The 20,619-nt window shown below is 34.2% G+C and overlaps 1 protein-coding gene across 3 annotated transcripts in view; it reads left to right on the forward strand.

Moving 5' to 3' along the window:
- Positions 1–19,650, forward strand: part of SNX7 (sorting nexin 7) — a 97,237-nt gene extending 77,587 nt beyond the window's left edge. For 2 of the 3 annotated variants that reach the window (XM_079923808.1, XM_079923809.1), the window contains 2 exons: positions 791–943; positions 19,247–19,650. In XM_079923808.1, the coding sequence (XP_079779934.1) occupies positions 791–943; positions 19,247–19,324 (231 nt within the window). In that variant the 3' untranslated portion in view covers positions 19,325–19,650. Of the gene's footprint in view, positions 1–790; positions 944–1,022; positions 2,711–19,246 lie in introns of those variants that run through there. The other variant, XM_079923810.1, reaches the window with a different exon arrangement.
- Positions 19,651–20,619: the final 969 nt, after the last annotated feature.

Consider the following 20,619-nt stretch of genomic DNA (forward strand, 5'->3'; position numbering starts at 1 on the left):
AATCTATACGGATGTTATAACATGTCAGTTAACTGAGCATTCGGCTAAAAACAGCTGAAAAATGAGGAGTAGGAAGGGGAAGCTGAACATGTGAAACCATATCTTTTTTTTTATATAAGCAGATATTCATTTTTAATTATTATTTATTTATTTATTTTTGGCTGTATTGGGTCTTCGTTTCTGTGCGAGGGCTTTCTCCAGTTGTGGCAAGCGGGGGCCACTCTTCATCGCGGTGCGTGGGCTGCTCATTATCGTGGCCTCTCTTGTTGCGGAGCACAGGCTCCAGACGTGCAGGCTCAGTAGTTGTGGCTCATGGGCCTAGTTGCTCCGCGGCATGTGGGATCTTCCCAGACCAGGGCTCAAACCCGTGTCCCCTGCATCGGCAGGCAGACTCTCAACCACTGCGCCACCAGGGAAGCCCCCAACCATACCTTTTAACATAAATATTTCATCACAATCAGTGGTAATTAGAGAGTTATTGCAAAAAAATTTTGGAATAACTTGTAGTCCAATTTCCTTTGCTTTATAAATAGTGTAACTGAAGCCCAAGATTAGAGAGATTTAGGTAAAGTCAAGTGCTAATTGGTGGCAGACCTTAGAACTCTACTTGACATCTCTGAATCCAGTGTTCTCTTTACTTTAACTAGTTAGTATACAGGGTAAATACTGGTGACTTTTCAAAAAAAGTATTTTTCTTAAACTGTTTTTTATAATATTCAGCTTAGACTTTAAGAATTCACTTAGTGGCAGGAATACATAGATCAGTTGATCTCTTTGTGATCTAATTCAGCTTACGGAAGAGATTGGAAAACTGGAAGATAAAGTGGAGTGCGCTAATAATGCCTTGAAAGCAGATTGGGAAAGATGGAAACAAAACATGCAAAATGATATCAAGTCAGCATTTACAGATATGGCTGAGGAGAATATCCACTCTTATGAACAGGTAATTAGTGATATGTGGTATTGCTTCATTTTTAAAATGTTATCCTCTCTCTTACTTTCTATATGTCTTGTGTTGAAAGAGTCTGTTCAGGAACCAAGTGTCACATTCAGAAGCCTCTTCGGTGGCTCATTGCCAGTGGAGTTGCCAGTTAATATAGTAACGCTGAACCCACCCACTGACACAAATGTGTATATGTGGAGGGAGGGTGATAAGTTTTCCTTCCTACACAGCATGCCCAAGTACCTAATTTGAGCTCAGCTTGATGTGAGAAAGAATTATACTACCATTTTATTGTGTCTGTTTTCCCCTCAGTTTCTTGTTTTGGAAGGATTTGAATTCTTCAAAAGCACTTGCACATGCTTCCTAATGATTCTCCTATCTTATTTCCTTTTCCTCTCTTTTTCTTGTATTAAAAAGGGTTTGCAAAATGAGGAAAGGACCAAAGGTTTGAAAATTAGTTCAGGGCTTATACGTTATGTCCCTGCCATCCCTACCATGCCTTCTGTAGCTATCCAAAAAATCAAAAAAGGAGCATTAGTTCAGTTTAGTTTATAGTTCAGTTGTGTTTTTTTGTTTGTTTTTTAATTCAGGAAAGAGCCTAGTCAACATTTTTCTTTTCAAATGATTACCTTTTTTGAACAACTAACAATTCCGCAAAGTAGTTATTATTTTAAATGAATTTTATGCTATCACTTTCTTCATCTAGCATATTCTGAGAGTTTTATAGTTTTAATTCTTACATTGAGGTATTTGACCCATTTTGAGTTAATTTTTTTTTTAGGTAGTATGAGGTAGGGGTACAACTTCATTCTTTTTCTTTTCTTTTTTTTAATATTTACTTATTTATTTTGGCTGCGCTGGGTCTTGGTTGTGGCATGCGGACTCTCAGTTGCAGGATACACGCGGAATCTAGTTCCCCGACCAGGGGTCGATGACGGGGCCCCTGCACTGAGAGTGTGGAGTCTTACCCACTGGACCACCAGGGAAGTTCCCATTCATCTAGCGTATTCTGAACATACTTTTCCTGGAACGTATATTTAAACATACATCTTTAACCTTATCTCTGACTGAATTAATGACTATACAAAATTGATACATTAAGAGAATTATTTTATCCTTTGTAGTCTATAGTGCTTGCTAGTTTAAAGGTACTTTAAACTAAAATATTTTATATTTTGCAAGATTATCTAACTGATACTGATATTTTCATTCAACAAGAATTACTTGAGCCCCTACTACCACCAGACACTGTGCTGGGCCCTGGAGAGACCACAGTATGCAGGACAAACACGGTCCCTTTCTCATGTAGTTACAGTCAATAAGAGAAACAGTCAATTAAAATAAAACGTTATGATAATAAAGTATAATAAGTTCCAGGATAGAAAGACATTGCAGGGAAAGAGGAAGATTCCTCAGAGGATGTGTTTAAGCTGAGACCTTAATGAATGATGAATGAGAGGTAGTCAGATAAAGATGTGAGTAAGAGAGTTCCAGGCAGAGAAAAGACGAGAAGTGAGAGAGTACATGTTCAAATTACTGAGGTTCTCTTTGAAGGATGGTGGAGTGGAGGTAATGTTGAGTTGAAAAAGGAGGCTTGTAGAGGAGGAAAAATTTTCCTCAATCCTCTTAGGATTCCTGGCTGGGTCTGAAAATGAAACTGACAAAGATAAATTAACAGGAAAAATGTATATATGTTGATTTATTGTAAGTTCTTTGTGGTACAGGAGCCTTCATGAGCAAATCTAGACCAGAAGAAACAGATCTGAGTATTTCTACGCTAAGTTTGGTGAAGAGTGGGCTGTCATGTAGAAATAGGGTAGGTTAAGGAGTATGAGTTAAGTGAAATAAACTGGAGGGAATTTAGCAAGTCCTTTTTGTTAGGAGTCTTCTAAGTGTCCCTTTGTCTTTGGAGGTAAAGATGCTTCTTTTTCCCTCTGGGCATAAGGAGGCCACCTCTTGTATGAGGGTTTTATGACCTGCTTTGTGAGATAAGGGTTGGAAGAAGGTCAAAGTGACCTTTCTGCTTCTGCCATATTCTCAAACTCATTCATCTTAATATGCCAACATGTCATATTTTACATTAGTATGTCCTGAACGCTATTAGGCTGAAGAGGGCCTTATAAGCTTTGTCTTTTATTTTTCATTCTAAGGGAAATGGGGAATGCCATTGAAGACTTTTCAGCAGGGAAGAGACAATATCTATTGTGCTTGCCTTTTAGAAAGATCACACTGGCTATATGGGTCAGAGTGGAACAAAACTAAACATGTTGAGCCTAGTTAGAAAACATAGCAACAAAGACAGAGATGTGAACTGACATAGAGGTCTCATGGCAGTGGGCTAGAGATTAGTGGACAGATTCAAGTGATTTTCTTTATAGCAGGTGGGATTGGAAAGATCATTTTCTACCTCTCCTATTTTTTTATTCTACATTAACAACCTTAAGTAAATTCAAGTCTCTAAAAGGAATTTCTCATAAATCTCAGATTTTGAAATGATTTAAAATATTTCTGTTGGATAAAGCGCATTTATCAACATAGGCTTTTTTTACCACTTAACTCTTTAAATCCACAGAAATAACTTTATCTCTCCTTTACAATAGAACCTGTCCACACTGACCTTATAGTAGTGTTATGACAATTAATTGAAATAATTTTTAAGAAAATGCCTTGAAAATTAAGATATACAATATACTATAAGTGATTGTGATTATAAAACATAAGTATATTAGGTTATAAAAGTCATGTGACAAGTGCACCTACTATGTTTTCCTTTCAGTGATAAAGTCTGCAAAACTTTTCTAAGTTTGCTTTTTTATTTTTTTAAGAGAAAATGTTCATGGCAATTCCATTGAACTCCAAATGAAATGTTTGAGTTTTGACTATACCTGTCACATAAATACATATTTTTGTCACGCTCATAGGTTGCACTCAGTTTATACAAAATACGGTTTTATTAGAAATAGTTAAATTAGCATCACTGTGCCATATTGCCATATTGCAAACTTTGTTCTTCACAGCAGTTTATATCAGTATGTTTTTCACCCTTTCCTCCAAATGAATTATATTTCTACATGTTGCTAAAATTATATCAAGTGTACTGCATCTTAGATGTATATATTTGGATGAATCTCTGGTTTTCTTTATTATAACTTCACAAGATCCCTACAGCTCCAGTTATTTATTGTTTTTTTTCCTAAGTGAATAACTCTTAACTGATTTGACACATCAGTCCAAGCATAATCAGGAAATCGGGGCCCTTATATAATCACGGCTTCCTAACTAACACACAAACTGTGTGGCCTGAAACAGCAACAGTCTGCTGTTATCTGTTAACTTCAGAATATCTCAGATATACAAGGAAGTGAAATATTGCAGAATCTTTCCAGTCCCTTTTTAATTTAATCATATTATTATGGAAATACTTCTGTTTTCATCCACATTTGTAAAAATAAATCACCAAAGGGGCTTGTTCCTAGTGTGATAGAAGAAATGGGGTATAAACATTTGCCTTTGGACTTTTATGAAGTAAAATGGTCACAGTTTGTTTACAACAAAAATTTAAATATTAAAATGAAAGAGGAAAATCAGTTTGTAAATATGAGATATAGGTCTGTATCAGAAACCAATTATTGTCATATTGAAATATTATACTTAGATGTGTGAATTTACTTGAAGACAGTTGACACCGAATATAAGACAGGTATCTCCAAATAAACTCTGAGTAGGTGAAATGAAGCTATTCCCAATTTTGTTCTATATGACCAATAACTAAGAATAAATTTGAGTCTTTTTATAAAAACAAGAATAATGAAACAATAAAACAAAAATCCAGTTGAACATAGGTGAATAATTTCAAAGTATCTTGGTATCCAGGTAACCAAAGAAAATTATTTCTTGCTAAAATGTGAAGGGATGCTGAAACCATAAAATATGACATGCTGGATAAAGTACGTGGACATTTTCTAATTGTTCTTTAGTAGGTACAAAAGAGTGTAAGTTTCAATTGTTGATGATACTGATGCTGATGATTATGATGATGGTGAAGAGATTTGAAAGGAAGTAATCCTTGGTAGGTATTATAAACTGAAAGAATATACCCTTTGAAAGTTTAATTTTAATATCATAATCATGGAAAGATCGCATAATGTTAATTTTTGCCAAGTAAAACTGTTTGTAGTTAAGTGAATATAATACTTGAAGTAATAAAATTTGTTTCTTTGCACAGTTTATTTTAGAATTATTAGTTAATGTATGGAAGTCGTTTCAGAGCCTCATTTTCTGGTTTGAAAATTAATACATGCACATGAAAAACAAAAAAATGACAAGAGCTAAGTACACAAATGTATAAAGAGGAAATAAAGAATGCCCATAACCTTATCTCCTAGAGAAGGCTACACTTAAATGCAATTATAGAAAAATAATTTGCTATATGCAGATAAAAATATTTTAAAATTTCTGCAGGGTTCTTTTCAAATGTGTCAACATAAAAACATATGTTACTTATTTGTGTCATGATGATTATAGTGGATATGTATTATTTTGAGTTCTGTATTTTTTATTTGTTTAAACACTTCTCTGTATAACGACATAATCTTCTAGTACATCATGTTAACATACCTTTATTAGTGAAGAGAACTACTAATAATTAAGCACTTATGTAAATTTTTTGCTCTCATAAATAATACTATTAAAAATAATTATGAACACTAGACTTAAAATCTTTTTTGATAAGAATTTCAAGAAATAACCAGGTTAGAGGTCGCTTCATTTCAAATGCTATCAGTCTTATTTAAGAATGTCAATTGCCTCATGTAAAATCATTCATTTAAGATTCAATTAACATCAAAACCCTATGCTAAGCAACATTCAAATTCAAAATTAAATCTTGCCCTTAGGGAAGAATAATAAGTATATGTATTTTTCACTTGATTTATACAGCTTTACAATGTATTACTTTTTTTAATGGAAGAATATTTAAATTAGTTTTTTTTACTTGAATGGTAATGAGCTGGCTTAATAGAAGGGTTCTATCATTACTGAATAATAAAAATATATGTATCTACATGGACATCTAGGAAGCAGAAAAGCAATTATAGTATAGGACGTTTTCTCTAAGATAAATGAAGAAAAAATATCATTACAAGCGTTCACCATCAAGCCAAATCAATAGTACAACTAATGCTTTCCTAAATTCCAAGTCCAGCTATATATGGACCATTTAAAAAGTAGAGAAAATTTAAAAAATACGTATAGCAGTTCTTCTACAAAGTAAGTAGTAGATAAGCATTGAATGTCCTAGAAGTTCTTCAAGTATAGTTGTTCTTATTTAGAAATGTATTCCTTGTTACATTGGGGAATGGTAAAATAAACTCTAGCAAAAGAGTTGCTTGTTTTAAATTAAGTGGTGCACTACATGCTTTGGAACATTTTTAAAATTTTTGTGAATATTTAAAACACCCTGGTCCAAGTAAAGATAGCTCCCAAGCATTGTGACTTTAAGAGGTTAATCTATATTGGTAATGATTATAAAACTGCCAGCTAAGCAAGATTTTGATGAGTGGCATTTAGATTTCTGTCTGAAATTTCATTCTTTTTTAAAAAATTGGGACCCAGATAAATTATGGACTTTCTGTTCATCTACATGAATTAAAAGGAACAGTTAGAGGGAAGAGCTTCTCTAGATCTAATTCCATCCAACAAAGAGGAACGGTTATGTAACATGACAGAAACTTGGGGAGAAAGTACCATTTTCAAAATCTGGGAGGTCAAAGGAAAGCAAAGGAAGGAAACCCTGGCCATTTTCAGTCATATTGCGTAGAATTTAGTAAAGTGATTTGAAAAAATTACAGAAAAGTATAATTTCAACATCACAGACTCAAAAAGAGAATATGACATAAGAGGAATGGACAATTGTAAAAACTAATAAAAAGAGTGAAGCAGTTAAAGAATCAGATACGATTACATCTGTGGACCATGGACTATGAAAGACAAAGATGTAAAGAGAGAGATATAGTCAGAGATGAATACAGAGAAACAGTATCAGGAAGGGCACATTTCAGGAAGAAGTGAGGTTTTGGAAAAAAATGGAATGACTTCCAAATAGTACCAAAGTCAAATGGAAGTAGGTGTGAGGAGCCTCTTTTGGAAGCAAGAAAATTAGGAATTAATAAACTCTAATAAAATTAGTAAAGTGAATCTCTAATGGAAACCATGTTATGGAAACTGAGGAAACAGAACTACTTCATTTCTATTTCACTCCTGTTCTCTCCATCAAGGAGAATGAAAATGTAAGTTGCAAGATTTAGGCAAATACAAATAAAAGGTAACTAAAATTCAGTATATTTGAAGAGATAATAAAACATTAGCTATCCATTGCCACAAAGAGAGAAGGCTGACGTGTTCTTTTTACAATGACCCTTGCAAAGCCTCTCCTTTATCAGCCCAAAAGCAGTGCTTACAAAGCCCTATATGAAGCCTTTAATTCTAAACTGATTTACGTAGAGAAAGATCGACAGACTTCTGCTCACCCAGGAGAAATGCAGGCTACTTTTCTTTCCTAGGTGAATACTCAGATTAGCTCCAGAGAAGGTTTTGGGAGATACTGAAACAATGACACCTGTTTCCAAAATAGTTAACCTCTGTAATTTCTACGCACCATACACAATCACCTCATACTGCTCAACTCTTTGTAACAGCCTTTCTTGTAAAGAGAAGGATGGAAGTGATTAAGGATTTAACCAGTTGTAGTTGTTTAGTATCATTTTGGTCCTAAGGAATGACCTGTAGTTTTTGAGTTTTCCTTTTAAATATTGGGAGAGAGGCATAAAAGTTGGTCTATGTTGAACCATTTAAATTATATTTTTATATTGACAGTCTCTTAGGATGAAACAGAGTAAACAGATACTTTCTTTAAGGTTAATGTGTCTCAACTCCCTTTCCAAATCATAAGAATAAAGAATTTAGCTAGAGCTGGAATAATTCAAAGTTATCTAGGACAGGGATTTTTGAATCCATATCAGGGTACTTTTCTTTTTACAGTCATGCCTCATAACATTTACTAAAGCCGGTACCTGACCTAATCCCTAGGACCGAGGAAGACAGATCTGATGGTGCTAAAGGAGCCCTTCAGAAAATAGCAGTCTATCTTTGGAACTATTTGAAGACTGTTTCAGAACTACATTATATACCCTAGGGGATTCAGTAGATTTCCATTAATGGGTAGGATAGATTTCCTGGAAAGTAAACACACCACCAGCTTGAGAGGCTAAGATGCTTAGATATTTACTCAACCTGACCATTTTTATGCCAGCTAAATTTTCCAATTCATTACGTTCTTGTGTCCACATTATTTACTTTTTTACTCAATGGGAGGCACTCATTAGAAGCCTGAATGTCTGGATTAGCAAATTCAGGCAGCATTACACTACTCTTCTATGCAGCATCCAATTCATTTAGGGATGGTCATCTTCATCAAAAGAAAAACACCAAGTTTTCATCTTCTTAATGCTGTTAAATGACAATCCATTGAATACCTAGGAGTTTTTCCCTTTGTATTTTGAGTAAAGAGACCAACACTATTGATTGTTTAATGATTAATCTTGTCCTCTTTACCATTTATCCTATGGAGATCATTTTTGGGGGGAGCAATCAATTCCTATTTCAAATAGAATTTAAAGGTACACGGTAATAATGACTAGAACAATGGAAACAGATGGAATAACCTTGTGTCATCCTAAGGCTAAAACCTTTTATTCTCACTGTCTGATGAGAAGCTTCACCATCGATTATGGAAACAAACTCATCAATAAAACACTTGCTTGGATTGTTCATGGGAGGCTATTATGGTCCTCTATTATGGTCGATTGGTTGCGGAGGAGGCATCTATGGAGAATAGCTATCACAGAGGCTGCAGAGCTGCCTTCTCAGTTTGATAGATTGTACCAGGAATCCTGGATGAGTGAAGAGGTGAGAATTATAAATTGAGCTGAGGGAACTCTACATTAAAGACATTTTATAAATTTTTTAAATCAACTATTACAAATGGCAGAGGAAGTCCCAGGGCATAGTTCTTTGGGTCTCTAATTGTTGTATATTTAAGGACATACTTGATCACACAATCATTTGCTTCTATTGATTTTACTTTGACTGTCATTGGATATGACAACTTCATAGCCAAGTGTCTTCCTTTTAGGTTGTACTGTTTCACTTTGTGGAGAAGTTTGGCAATGCATCTTAGCACATTAAAGTTTCTAAGAAACTCCCTAGGAAAAACATCTGTTCACCTTTGTTTAAGATCTCAGATTTATTTGTTCACCGAAGTCATTTATGAAATTAATGTCTGAAATAGTCTCTAGAAAACACTTAGGAAACTGGTAAAAATGTTCATTAGAGCTTTTATTGTAAAACCATCTGAAGAAGTTTAGGTAAATATGAGCTCTTGACAGTACATTTCAGTTCCACTTGGCTTAAAATACTGTTCTGTTGTAGCCAACTGACCTTTTAACCTTACACCTCAATAATTTGATACAGCTTTTCAGTGATACAAATGAATTCTCCTCTGTCATAGCAGATAAGGTTCATTGTTATCCTCTACATTGATGACAAGGTCGTATTCCAAGTAGTAAATCTACTTCTAACTACTTCTACCACCACCCACCACAAGGAATCCTTATACTCAAGCCAAAATTACTTTGCAATAAGATTATCTTCAGCATGTAGAATGATAGTATACTTTGCAGACGTTAAGTCATTTAATTTACTGGGTCTTTATCTTGGTGACCACACTGAAATTTGCTTTTTTCAAAACTTAACTTTCATAAGAGGCATATTGAGGTCTTTTTATATTAGAAGACACTTTTGACTTAAAAAAAATTAGAACAAAATAATGATCTCCATTATTTAGTAGCTATTCAAAATGCTGAATTCAGACTTGATGATGCATTTTGATAGTAATATTAGCAAACTAAGATGTAGTCAGAATAAGGTTATCATGGTGATAGTGGTCTAAGAAATGCATCTTCATTCAAGGAATTGGAAAAGAAGAAAGGTATTTGGAGGGCAGTCATGGAAGGAGTACATGTTTTATTGTTGCTTCAGAAAACATATCTAGCACCAACTTTTGGAAATTGTATAATTTGAATTCACAGACGGAGTTATTTCCTATGTATTAAAATTCTCTAAATTACATTAAATTGCAATGCAAAGAAATAAGTTCTCTGCCACTGGGAGTTTTTAAGCAATTGTTGAATAATGTACATCAGAAATTCTGTCTGTACTAGAATTTCTCAATGCATTTTATAGGAAATTAGTTTTTGTAATGTTAATGGGTGTTAATCGTGAAAGAAAAGATAGGTTCTGTAGTCAAATAAGTTTGAGTTAAAGTTAAACAGGCGTTTTTACTAAAGTTCTCAGAGTCTTTTATGTGCTTATATGGTTTATGAATCTGAAGACATAATTTCTTTGACTAGGTCAGCATTTCTTCTTATAGGATTAGCCTGTCATGGAACACAATTTAGGAAACTTCAGGTAATTATGTTGATCTCTAAAGTGATGCTACTTAAACTGTGGACTAATGTCCAATTCATAAATTGTTAATTACAGATTTATAACATGATAGATTCAGAAACTAAATGTAATCAGTTGAAATCTTCTATAGCAATTAGACATTGTCATGACATCCAAGTGGGTGATTATTAGACTTTTGTTAAATAAGGTATAGGCCAATTCGAGTATTATCCAGCTTTTGTGGTGATTTCTTGTGGCATGAAGTGCAAACTGGTCAGCTCAGTAGGTTCACTTAATGGTCCTCAGCAGACTGAAAGAAAAAGACTTATTCATCATCGCAGATAGTTTGAGAAGCACTGCTCTAAAGTTCCTTCTGTTTTCTAAAAGTCTGTTCATCTCTTACACTTAACATAGGTAGTGTCTTTTCTCATTTAAACATTTATAATCTGATTAATATTCAAGTATTATAATGTATATAAAGCACAGTTAATTATAGAATTCAGTTTAAATGCACCAGGGTCTGACTTTTATTTACTTCTAAGGAAATCTTAAAAATCGAGTGTTTATCATTTTTAGAATTCTGAAGTATTATGTAATTAACTATTTTGTTGTTTTATTAAGTGATGATTTCTGTTCTGAATTGCATATTCCAAAGCCATAGCTATAGCTCATGTTTCCACATAACTGTGTACATCTTTTATTATAGTTCATGTAATTTTAAAGCTTTTGTTGTTTTGCAGGTTTCTGCTTTCTTAAAAACTTGTATTAAAAATATTTTCACCAGTCTCATTCTGTGAGATAGTTATTTCTCAATTATCTGTACAAGCGAATTTGAGCTTAGATGTAAAAGGGACATAGCATAGACAGTCTGTGCCTCTTGCCACCCTTTGGATTGGATAACTTTTTCTGTAGTTAAGTTTATCAAATACTTGAATAGGCGATTATATATGATAATTAAATAATTTCTAAAATTATCTAGATTCTGAATCAAGAATTTTCTTCTTATTGTTCTTCATAAATGGCAGACTATACACTATGGACCAATAAATAGTTCCTGCAAAGAAAAGGAAGAAATGATTTAAAACACACATGCACACACTGCATGATGTAACATCTTGAAAAAAGAAGGTGGGTTTACTAATGAAAAAAATTAAAATTGGATATCAGAGTGCCTGCCACTAATTGTAAAATCTTCATCATATTTTCTCTATACCCAGTTTTCTAATCTGTCAAAAAGTGGTACCGGGCTTCCCTGGTGGCGCAGTGGTTGAGAGTCCGCCTGCCGATGCAGGGGACACGGGTTCGTGCCCCGGTCTGGGAAGATCCCACATGCCGCAGAGCGGCTGGGCCCGTGAGCCTGCCCGTCCAGAGCCTGTGCTCCACAGTGGGAGAGGCCACAACAGTGAGAGGTCCGCGTACAGCAAAAAAAAAAAAAAGTGGTACTGATGGTCCTCCTCTTCCTCCACACCCTATCCACACACATCCCTCACAGGTCTTTAGGAGAATAAAATTAGAAGACATGTGTGAAATGCTTTAAAATAATGTAGTTAAGCATCATAGCTGTGCCTTGATAGTTTTCCAGTAATCCGAAAGTAAATGTGCTTTTTTTTAGTTTGTTGTATTTCCATGTTTGATAAGCAAACACAGATAAGCTTGGTGTTTGAAGTGTCTGGGGTACTAAACTGGACAAACTTCATGTAATTGGTTTGTTATTGCTAAAAAACAATGATGATATGGTATAGAAAAGTATGAGTTGAAAAGATATGAAAATTTGGCTCTCATATTCTTTCTATAAAGATTTCCAATGTATTAGATCTTTTGGAGCCCCAATTTTTCCACATGTAACAATGACAGAAGTGGAGTTATTCGTATCTAAGGCTTTTTCTATCTTTAGCAGATCTTGAGTTAGAGATCTACAGACTAATACTACAAAATTAGTTTTTAAATGGACCACAAGATGGCGTTTGTAGCTAATGAGTTTTTTGTGTTAACTCTGTTGCAGTCATTGAAGTATTTGCAGTATTTACAAATCCAAACTTATTACTTATGTTCTTGAGAGATATGTAAAAGTAATTTTAGAAAAAAGTATGCAAGTCTTGTTATTTTGAAGTTATTGACATTTCTCAAATTATAAGTTGGCAGGTTATTCTGAATTTAGACTTTTTCAAAAATGAAATTTAATGAATAATTTTGAGCCATTGCAAAATAATAGAAGTTGCTTTCCATTTGTAACATAATCTCTAATTTCTTTCTGGATTGATTACATTTCAGAAAAATGTTTAAATATGCAGCTCCTGAAAGTTTTCATTACTGTTTGGATCTTAGGTTTAGATGATAAAAAAAAAATTACTAAAATGTTACACACTCCATTGCCCTCATTTTAGGCATGGCCTACAATTTTTATAATGTAATTTATTTTGCAGTGATATTGGCCTAGTATGGAGATGTTTACATATTTGAGCTTCAGTGTTTCCTCAAATGTAGGTGATGTCGTCTGTGCCCAAGATCATTTGAGACAGCATTAAAGTACGTAAAGGACACTCAGTCATATTTCTCAGTTTTCATTTATTAAGAGAGATGCAATTATTATGGCACTGTCTAAAAGATACTTTTAGATTAGTAGGAAAACTAGAAGCACAACAACTTTGACTTAATATGGAAATTTCTGGTTTAAAAAGGGGTACATGGTAAGGTTTGGCTTTTATTACATTTTACAATAATAGATATCATTGTTATTGTTTTAGGCAAATATATGGTTATTTTACTTTATTAGCAGAGGTATATAGATAATATTTTATTAATTTGACTTATGTGATAATTTGGATGAGACTAGGTTTTCTATTAGCTGTTCCATGAACAGTGTGGTAGCATTACCTATGGAGATATCAAACTTTATGTTGGCATTATCATCTGGTGGCTAAGAGCATGGGCTTTGGACAGGCATAACTTGTGACTTTTAAGCTCAGAGACCTTGAAGACTTTTTTTTATTTCAGTGGACCTCAGCATCCTTATCTATAAAGTACTAAAAATAATAGTATATACATCAGCTTTATTTGGTATTAAAATATATATGTACACATATATGTGTACATGCAACCAGAAACACCATTTTTGTTATCATTCATTCTTTAGAACACTTGATCATATCTGCTTGTGTGATCACTACCTACTTATGAGAACTAAAGAGACATTTACCTTATCTAATGGCAAAATGTCATCACTACTTTACTGGGGTAGCAAGAGATTTACTTTCAAGAAGAGTTTTGGAATTAAAACTTATTTTCTATTCTGTCTGTGTATTTGAGAAGTATTTAAGAATGTGTTTTGGGACAAAAGGGCTTTTGTTTACCTGTCAGACCTGTTTACCCTAGTTCTGGCTCACTTTTCTAACGATACAGCCTCTTTCCCAGTCCTGCCCTTTATAGAGAAGCTACAGTTTTTGGTCTTTGTCTAAAAACTGGAGCCACCTGGAAAAAAGTGTGCACTGCATTCTCAGTTAACGAGGATTTGTGATCAACTTGCTTTCTGGTCACCCAACATCCTGCCAATAAATATGTTCAACATGTTTATGGACTTACTTTTACTGCAGTGGAAGCGTGGGGCACTAGAAAAGAGTGCTGGACTCAGTGGATCACAGTTCCCTTAACTATAAGATGCAATTACTTGAGTTTGTCAAAGTATTGTTGTATCAAATAAAATAATGTGTATGGAAAATCATAATACATTATTCAACTAGAAGGGGAATTGTTGATTCTCTTATGACAATATGAGAATCTAAAACTAGAATGAGCTGATGGGTATGATTGAAGGTCAGGCCACCCGTGACACTGTGTATTTTTGATTGTTACTCTAATTTTGATATTAGTTTGCTTTACTAATTATAATGATTTAAAAGTGGGGAAAAAATCAGTTTCTTGATAGAAAACAGTGAGAAGCCAAATAACAGAAATATATTTTTTTCAAATAATTGTTTTAACATCTTTTTCTTTTTTTTAAATAAATTTATTCATTTTATTTATTTATTTTTGGCTGCATTGGGTCGTCATTGCTGCACATGGGCTTTCTCTAGTTGCAGTGAGCCGGGGCTACTCTTTGTTGCAGTGTGTGGGCTTCTCATTGCGGTGGCTTCTCTTGTTGCAGAGCATGGGCTGTAGGCACACGGGCTTCAGTAGCTGTGGCAAGTGGGCTCAGTAGTTATGGCTCGCAGGCTCTAGAGCGCAGGCTCAGCAGTTGTGGCATACAGACTTAGTTGCTCCATGGCACGAGGGATCTTCCCAGACCAGGGATTGAACCCATGTCCCCTGCATTGGCAGGCAGATTCTTAACCACTGCACCACCAGGGAAATACATTTTTAAAAAATATAGTTTACGGGCTTCCCTGCTGGCACAGTGGTTGAGAGTCTGCCTGCCGATGCAGGGGACACAGGTTTGTGCCCCAGTCCGGGAAGATCCCACATGCCGCGGAGCGGCTGGGCCCGTGAGCCATGGTCGCTGAGCCTGTGCGTCTGGAGCCTGTGCTTCGCAACGGGAGAGGGCACAGCAGTGAGAGGCCCGCGTTCTGCAAAAAATTTAAAATATATATATATATAATTTACAATTATAAGGAAGTTTCACACTAGATTTTGAGATTTTTTGTTGTTGTCATTTTGATGATTCTTTATATCCTCCAATTATCACAGTCCTGGATGCAGTGAATACTGAACTAAACTATTTATGTGGTATAAATAATCCATTTCTTGAGTTTTTACTTAGTTTTTCATACTCAGAAATCCAAGAAAAACAAGAAAGACTAAAAAGATTTAAGGAGTTGTAGAGATTATCATTCATTATTTTAAAATAGATTTATGTACATTAACTGGGTAAATGAGCAACATATCAGGTAATAGGTTAATATTAAACATTGGCAGGAGGAGGCAGTTAACATATTTAGTTAGTAAAAAAAATCTGCTATCAAAATTCCAAAAGAAGATTGGTAGCTTCAGGAGCTACACAGTTCAGAGCATGTCCTCAGTTTTGTAGATCCAGAAATCTGATGGTCAGCAACATGAGTGGGGATCAGGCTTTTATAGCAAAACCTAACATTAACAAATTTAGGGATCAATAGAAGCCAGGATGTCAGTTGATGAATATTCAGATTGAAAAATGCAGTGTTTATGATGAGCAGCATATTTGCATCAGTAGTAAAGTACATTTCTTCTCTATGGTCTTTGCATTTACTGAGCACTTACTATATTCCTGGCATGTATTAACTCAGTCATCTTCAAAGGGTATACATACTCCTGGAAATACATAAAAATTTCCAAGAGGTATGTAAGGAATCAATTTCTACACACTCAACCTGCATATATACTCTTTCCTAAAAGTTGATCCCCTTGGGACTTCCCTGGTGGCACAGTGAATAAGAATCTGCCTGCCAGTGCAGGGGACACGGGTTCGATCCCTGATCTGGGAAGATCCCACATTCAGCGGAGCAACTAAGCCCGTGTGCTACAACCAGTGTGCTCGCACGCCACAACTACTGAAGCCCATGCACCTAGAGCCTGTGCCTTGCAACAAGAGAAGCCACCGCAATGAGAAGCCCGCACACCTCAACAAAGAGTAGCCCCTGCTCGCCACAACTAGAGAAAGCCCGCGCGCAGCACCAAAGACCCAATGCAACCAAAATAAACAAATAAATTTATTTTTAAAAAAAAGTTGATCCCCCTGCAATTATGCATTTTTTTTAACTCACCTGCCCTCCAAAATGGTCCTTCTTCCACTATGTAAAAGAAAGGTGTCTCAAAAAAAAAAAAAAAAAAGGTGTCTCATCTTGATGGGCCAGTGACTTATTAAATGTATCCATGTATCCTGGTGGTCATTCAAGAGATTGGTTATTTTCCATTTGCTAATGAATGGCTATACCTCTTACCAGGTTTGTAATATCACAGACATACTTAACCGTTTGATCCTCAGCTTTCTCATCTATAAAATAAGATTCATAGTAGTCACTGTGAGGTTTAAAGAAGGTAATATGTGATAAAACAACCATTACAACGCCTGACCAAGTATTCATATAGATATTCAGCCGTTGTCATGATACTTCTCTTGATTTTCTGTGCTAGTGTTCTATAATCTGTATTTCAAAATACGTAAATTGTTTTTCTGCCTTTCATATGGTGGATGGTAGGGAGATAGTTAAGTAGCTAACTTGTTTCTTTTACCATATCTCACTGTCATTTTTAGGATTTGCTTTAGAAATGAAAATGTTAATTCACAACACTAATCAGCATGGAGGGCTGATCTTCCTTAGACATTTACTAAACTAGGAGAGTTGAAGAATATGACAGTGATAGAAGTTTCATCACATTAGGATTAATACCATCTTTCGTGCAATTTGGATCCCTTATTTGACAGGAATTCTAAATAGAGCAGACTGCTCAGATTTTTATTTTGAATTTTACCTTGCATATGTTCAAAGATTTTTTAAATGATAGTTTGGCAGAGTTATCAAAAAGATATGATATCTCCTGAAAGCAGTAATTGCTTTGGCCTGCCCTGCAGTGTTACCACATAGTAGATAACATATGGATTTGCAGAAGAGGCCAGAAATCAGGTTCGCAAGGGAAACAGGACTCTTTCCAAAGGTGAACCATGGTTCTCTATGGGCCCTTCAATCCCAGTTCATAGTTTTCATTGTTTTGTAAATGTTGTGGATAGATTTTTAAACATTATCTGTATTTAGGTATTTTTGTGTTTCCTTCTTTTTTATACTCAAAATTTGGTGAAGGAGATTTTTGAGTATCTATAAAGCGGAATTAAAAATTGTTTTCCTGGCATTGAAAAGAAATAAAATACTAATAACTGCTAATATTTAATGCATTTCTCCATATGATGTTAATTGTAGGTATTTTGTAGATGTTCTTCCTCAAGTTGTAGAAATTCCCATCTGTTCCTAATTTGTTGAGAATTTTTTTTTTAAAGTAAGAAATGAACATTGTAATTTGACAAATGTCTTTCCATGTCTATTGAGATGATAATAAATTACATTTAATACAGTCAGTTACATTGATTGATAGTTGAACATTAATCCAATCTTACACTCCTGGGATAAACTCCATTTGGTCATGAAATATAATTCTTTCTATAGATTGCTGGATTTGATTTGCTAAAATTTTGTTTATAATTTTTGCATCTATGTTTATGAGGGATAGTGGTCTGTAGTTTTGTTCTTTTGTAATGTCTTTGGTAAGTTGGAAAGCATTCCCTTCTCTTCAGTTCTCTGGAAGAGTTTGTGTTAGAATTAATATGATTCTTCCTTAAGTTTTTGGTAGAATTCACTGGTGAAGCCATTTGGGCCTGAAGTGTTCTTTGTGGAAAGTTATTTAACAACAAATTCAAATTCATTTGAATTATCTGTTTTTTCTAGAGTGAGTTTTGGTAGTTTGTATCTTTTCATTGGTTTCATTTAAGTTCTCAATTGTATAGGTATAAAGTTTTCAATAATATTTTCTTTTTTTCCTTCAGTAGAATTTAAAGGGATGTCACCTCTCTCATTCCTAACAGTTGGTAATTTGTGTCATCTTTCTTCTTTTATGAACAGTCTGGCTAAAAGTTTATCAATTTTATTAATCTTCTCAAAGATTCAATGTTTGGTTTCATTGTTTTTCTCTTTCATTGAGTCAAACTTCTATCTTTTCTGGTTTTTTTCTTCTGCTGCTTACTTTGGTTATAATTTGTTGTTTTTTAGTTTTTAAGGTGGAAACTGAAGTCATTTAAGACCCTTTCTTCTTTTCTGATGAAGGTGTTTAGTGATATAAATTTCTCTTTATGTACTACTTCAGTGGCATTCCAAAATTTTTTATACATTGTATTTTCATTTTCATTCAGTTTAAAATAAAATACTTTCTAGATTACCTTTTGATTTCTTCTTTGACACAGGGCTTATTTATAAGTGTCCTGTTTAGATCTCAAATATTTGGGGATTTTTTAGATATCTTTCAATTGCTGATTTCTAAGTTAATTTCATTATGTTCAGAGAACAAACCTCATATAACTTGATTCTTTTTAAATTTATTGAGATGTCTTGTATAACCTGGAATATGGTGTGTTTTGGTAAATGTTTTATATGCACATGGAAAAAAATACATATTCTCTTTTGTTCTGTAGATATCAGTTAGGTCACCTTGATTCATTTCCTGGGCACATTAATGACTATCTCACCACCTAGTCCCAGCAGACCATCATAATATAATCATTGCTAATTTTTTGAATACTTACTTTGAGCGAGGCATTCTGCATAGAAATTTATACAGGTTATGTAAATTTAATTTTCACGATTGCTTTACTGGTAAGTATTGTCATTAACCTAATTTATAGCTGAAGAAACTATAATAGAGATTAATCAATTTGCACAAACTCACACTTGATATAGTAGGATTCAAATCTGATTAAGCCATGCTTGTATCACTACTCCTCTGTCTAGATACTTAATGCCTGCCCCCTCAGATCCAAATGGCCCATCTTTCCCTCTACAGTTTATTATAGATCTGTTTTCTATCCTGACAATGGGGGAATAGTGGATTATTTCAGCAAACTAATCCATGCTAATTTTTTAACGTCTTATGGTTTCCTCTTATTTAGCAACAGTTTCCCTCATTAAGAATTAAAATATGTAGAAAATGACAGGGATCCTGGCAAGCCTGTGGGAGAGAGGAGTAGGGCAGCTTGCTATAGGAACAGATACGTAAGGATTTATTAATCCTTCTAACAGTGAAAGTGAACTACTGTTGACCTCCTCATGGTGTGTTTCCATTATTTAGTGCCTTGCTACATGGGAATCCTTCCTTACATCACAGACAGATCTCCACTTGGAAGAAGCCTCTGAAGATAAATCGTAATCGCATTGAAGACTTCTCTGTGATCTTTGGGAGATATCCAAGGTTAACCAAAGTTATTCTTTCTGGATGGGCTGGGTCCTTTCTAAAGTGAACGAAAAGTGTTTCACACTATCTGGAAAACCAACAACTTAAAACTCAGGTGTTCCAGAGCATTCATATGAATTTGGATATATATATACATATAAATATTTAGCTTAGTTTTAACTATGTTCTTAAATTTGTATACTAATAATTATACATTAAAAAGTTTTTTTCTTAAATATTTGTCTGTGGAACATGTCATTTTAAATATATTGTAAAGACTCAGTTTTAATAAAAAGTTTAATATGAAATGACTTGTGTGTGTTCTTTTTCTACTAGTAGCTCAAGCCTCTGAAGCAGATTCTAATGTGAATCCAATGTATGTTAACAACTATCCTATGTATTCACCATTATTTCATCATAATTTTCTCTGAAATGCTATTTACTTTGATATTAGGAATTCAAAGTAAATATGCAAAAATGATTAAATATTATTAAACATTAATGATAACTTCAAAAGTTGGTTTATTAAAAGTTAAGTAACTGTTTAAAGATTACCAAGATAAATTTAAATTATTTTTTGAGTTACTATTTAGAATTCCTTATACAGTCATTTTCCCACTAGTAAATTTATTCTTTTTTTTGGTATTTTTTTTTTTACATACTCTTCACAATTCACATCTAGATTTATTTTTTAATGTACACAGTGTTTATCAAATTTGTTCTCCCGTTTATTTGTTAAGGGTCTACTCTTTGTAAGGCACAATTGCAGGTGCTTATGATGATAATGATAAAGACACATTACACTCACTTCATTCTCCAGGCTTACATTCTAGTAATATTTATCATCAGAGTAATTTTATATTCATTTTATGGCTGCATTTAAAAATTGAATGTATTGGTTATCCTAATATTTGGCAATTTTTGGAAATATATATTTCTCAAGACTTTGAGTAAAGTTTGAGGTATTTAGTCATGCCTGTTACATGTATGACTTTAAGTACCATTTGGTTACTAGCTCTTAAGTATCTCACACACACAAACTAGACATTTAGATTATCTTAACTAAAACAAGAGATACACAAACACCATATAAATATAAAACTAAACATTTTTCTTAAATAGTGGCATGTACAATTTTTAAACCATTTGTGATAAAGAATCTGGCTTTTCTGTGGTACGTGGGCCTCTCACTGCTGCGGCCTCTCCCGTTGCGGAGCACAGGCTCCGGACACGTAGGCTCAGCTGCCATGGCTCACACGCCCAGCAGCTCC

The sequence above is a fragment of the Stenella coeruleoalba genome (genome assembly GCF_951394435.1).
Source record: "Stenella coeruleoalba genome assembly, chromosome: 1".
NCBI classification, from domain to species: Eukaryota; Metazoa; Chordata; class Mammalia; order Artiodactyla; family Delphinidae; genus Stenella; species Stenella coeruleoalba.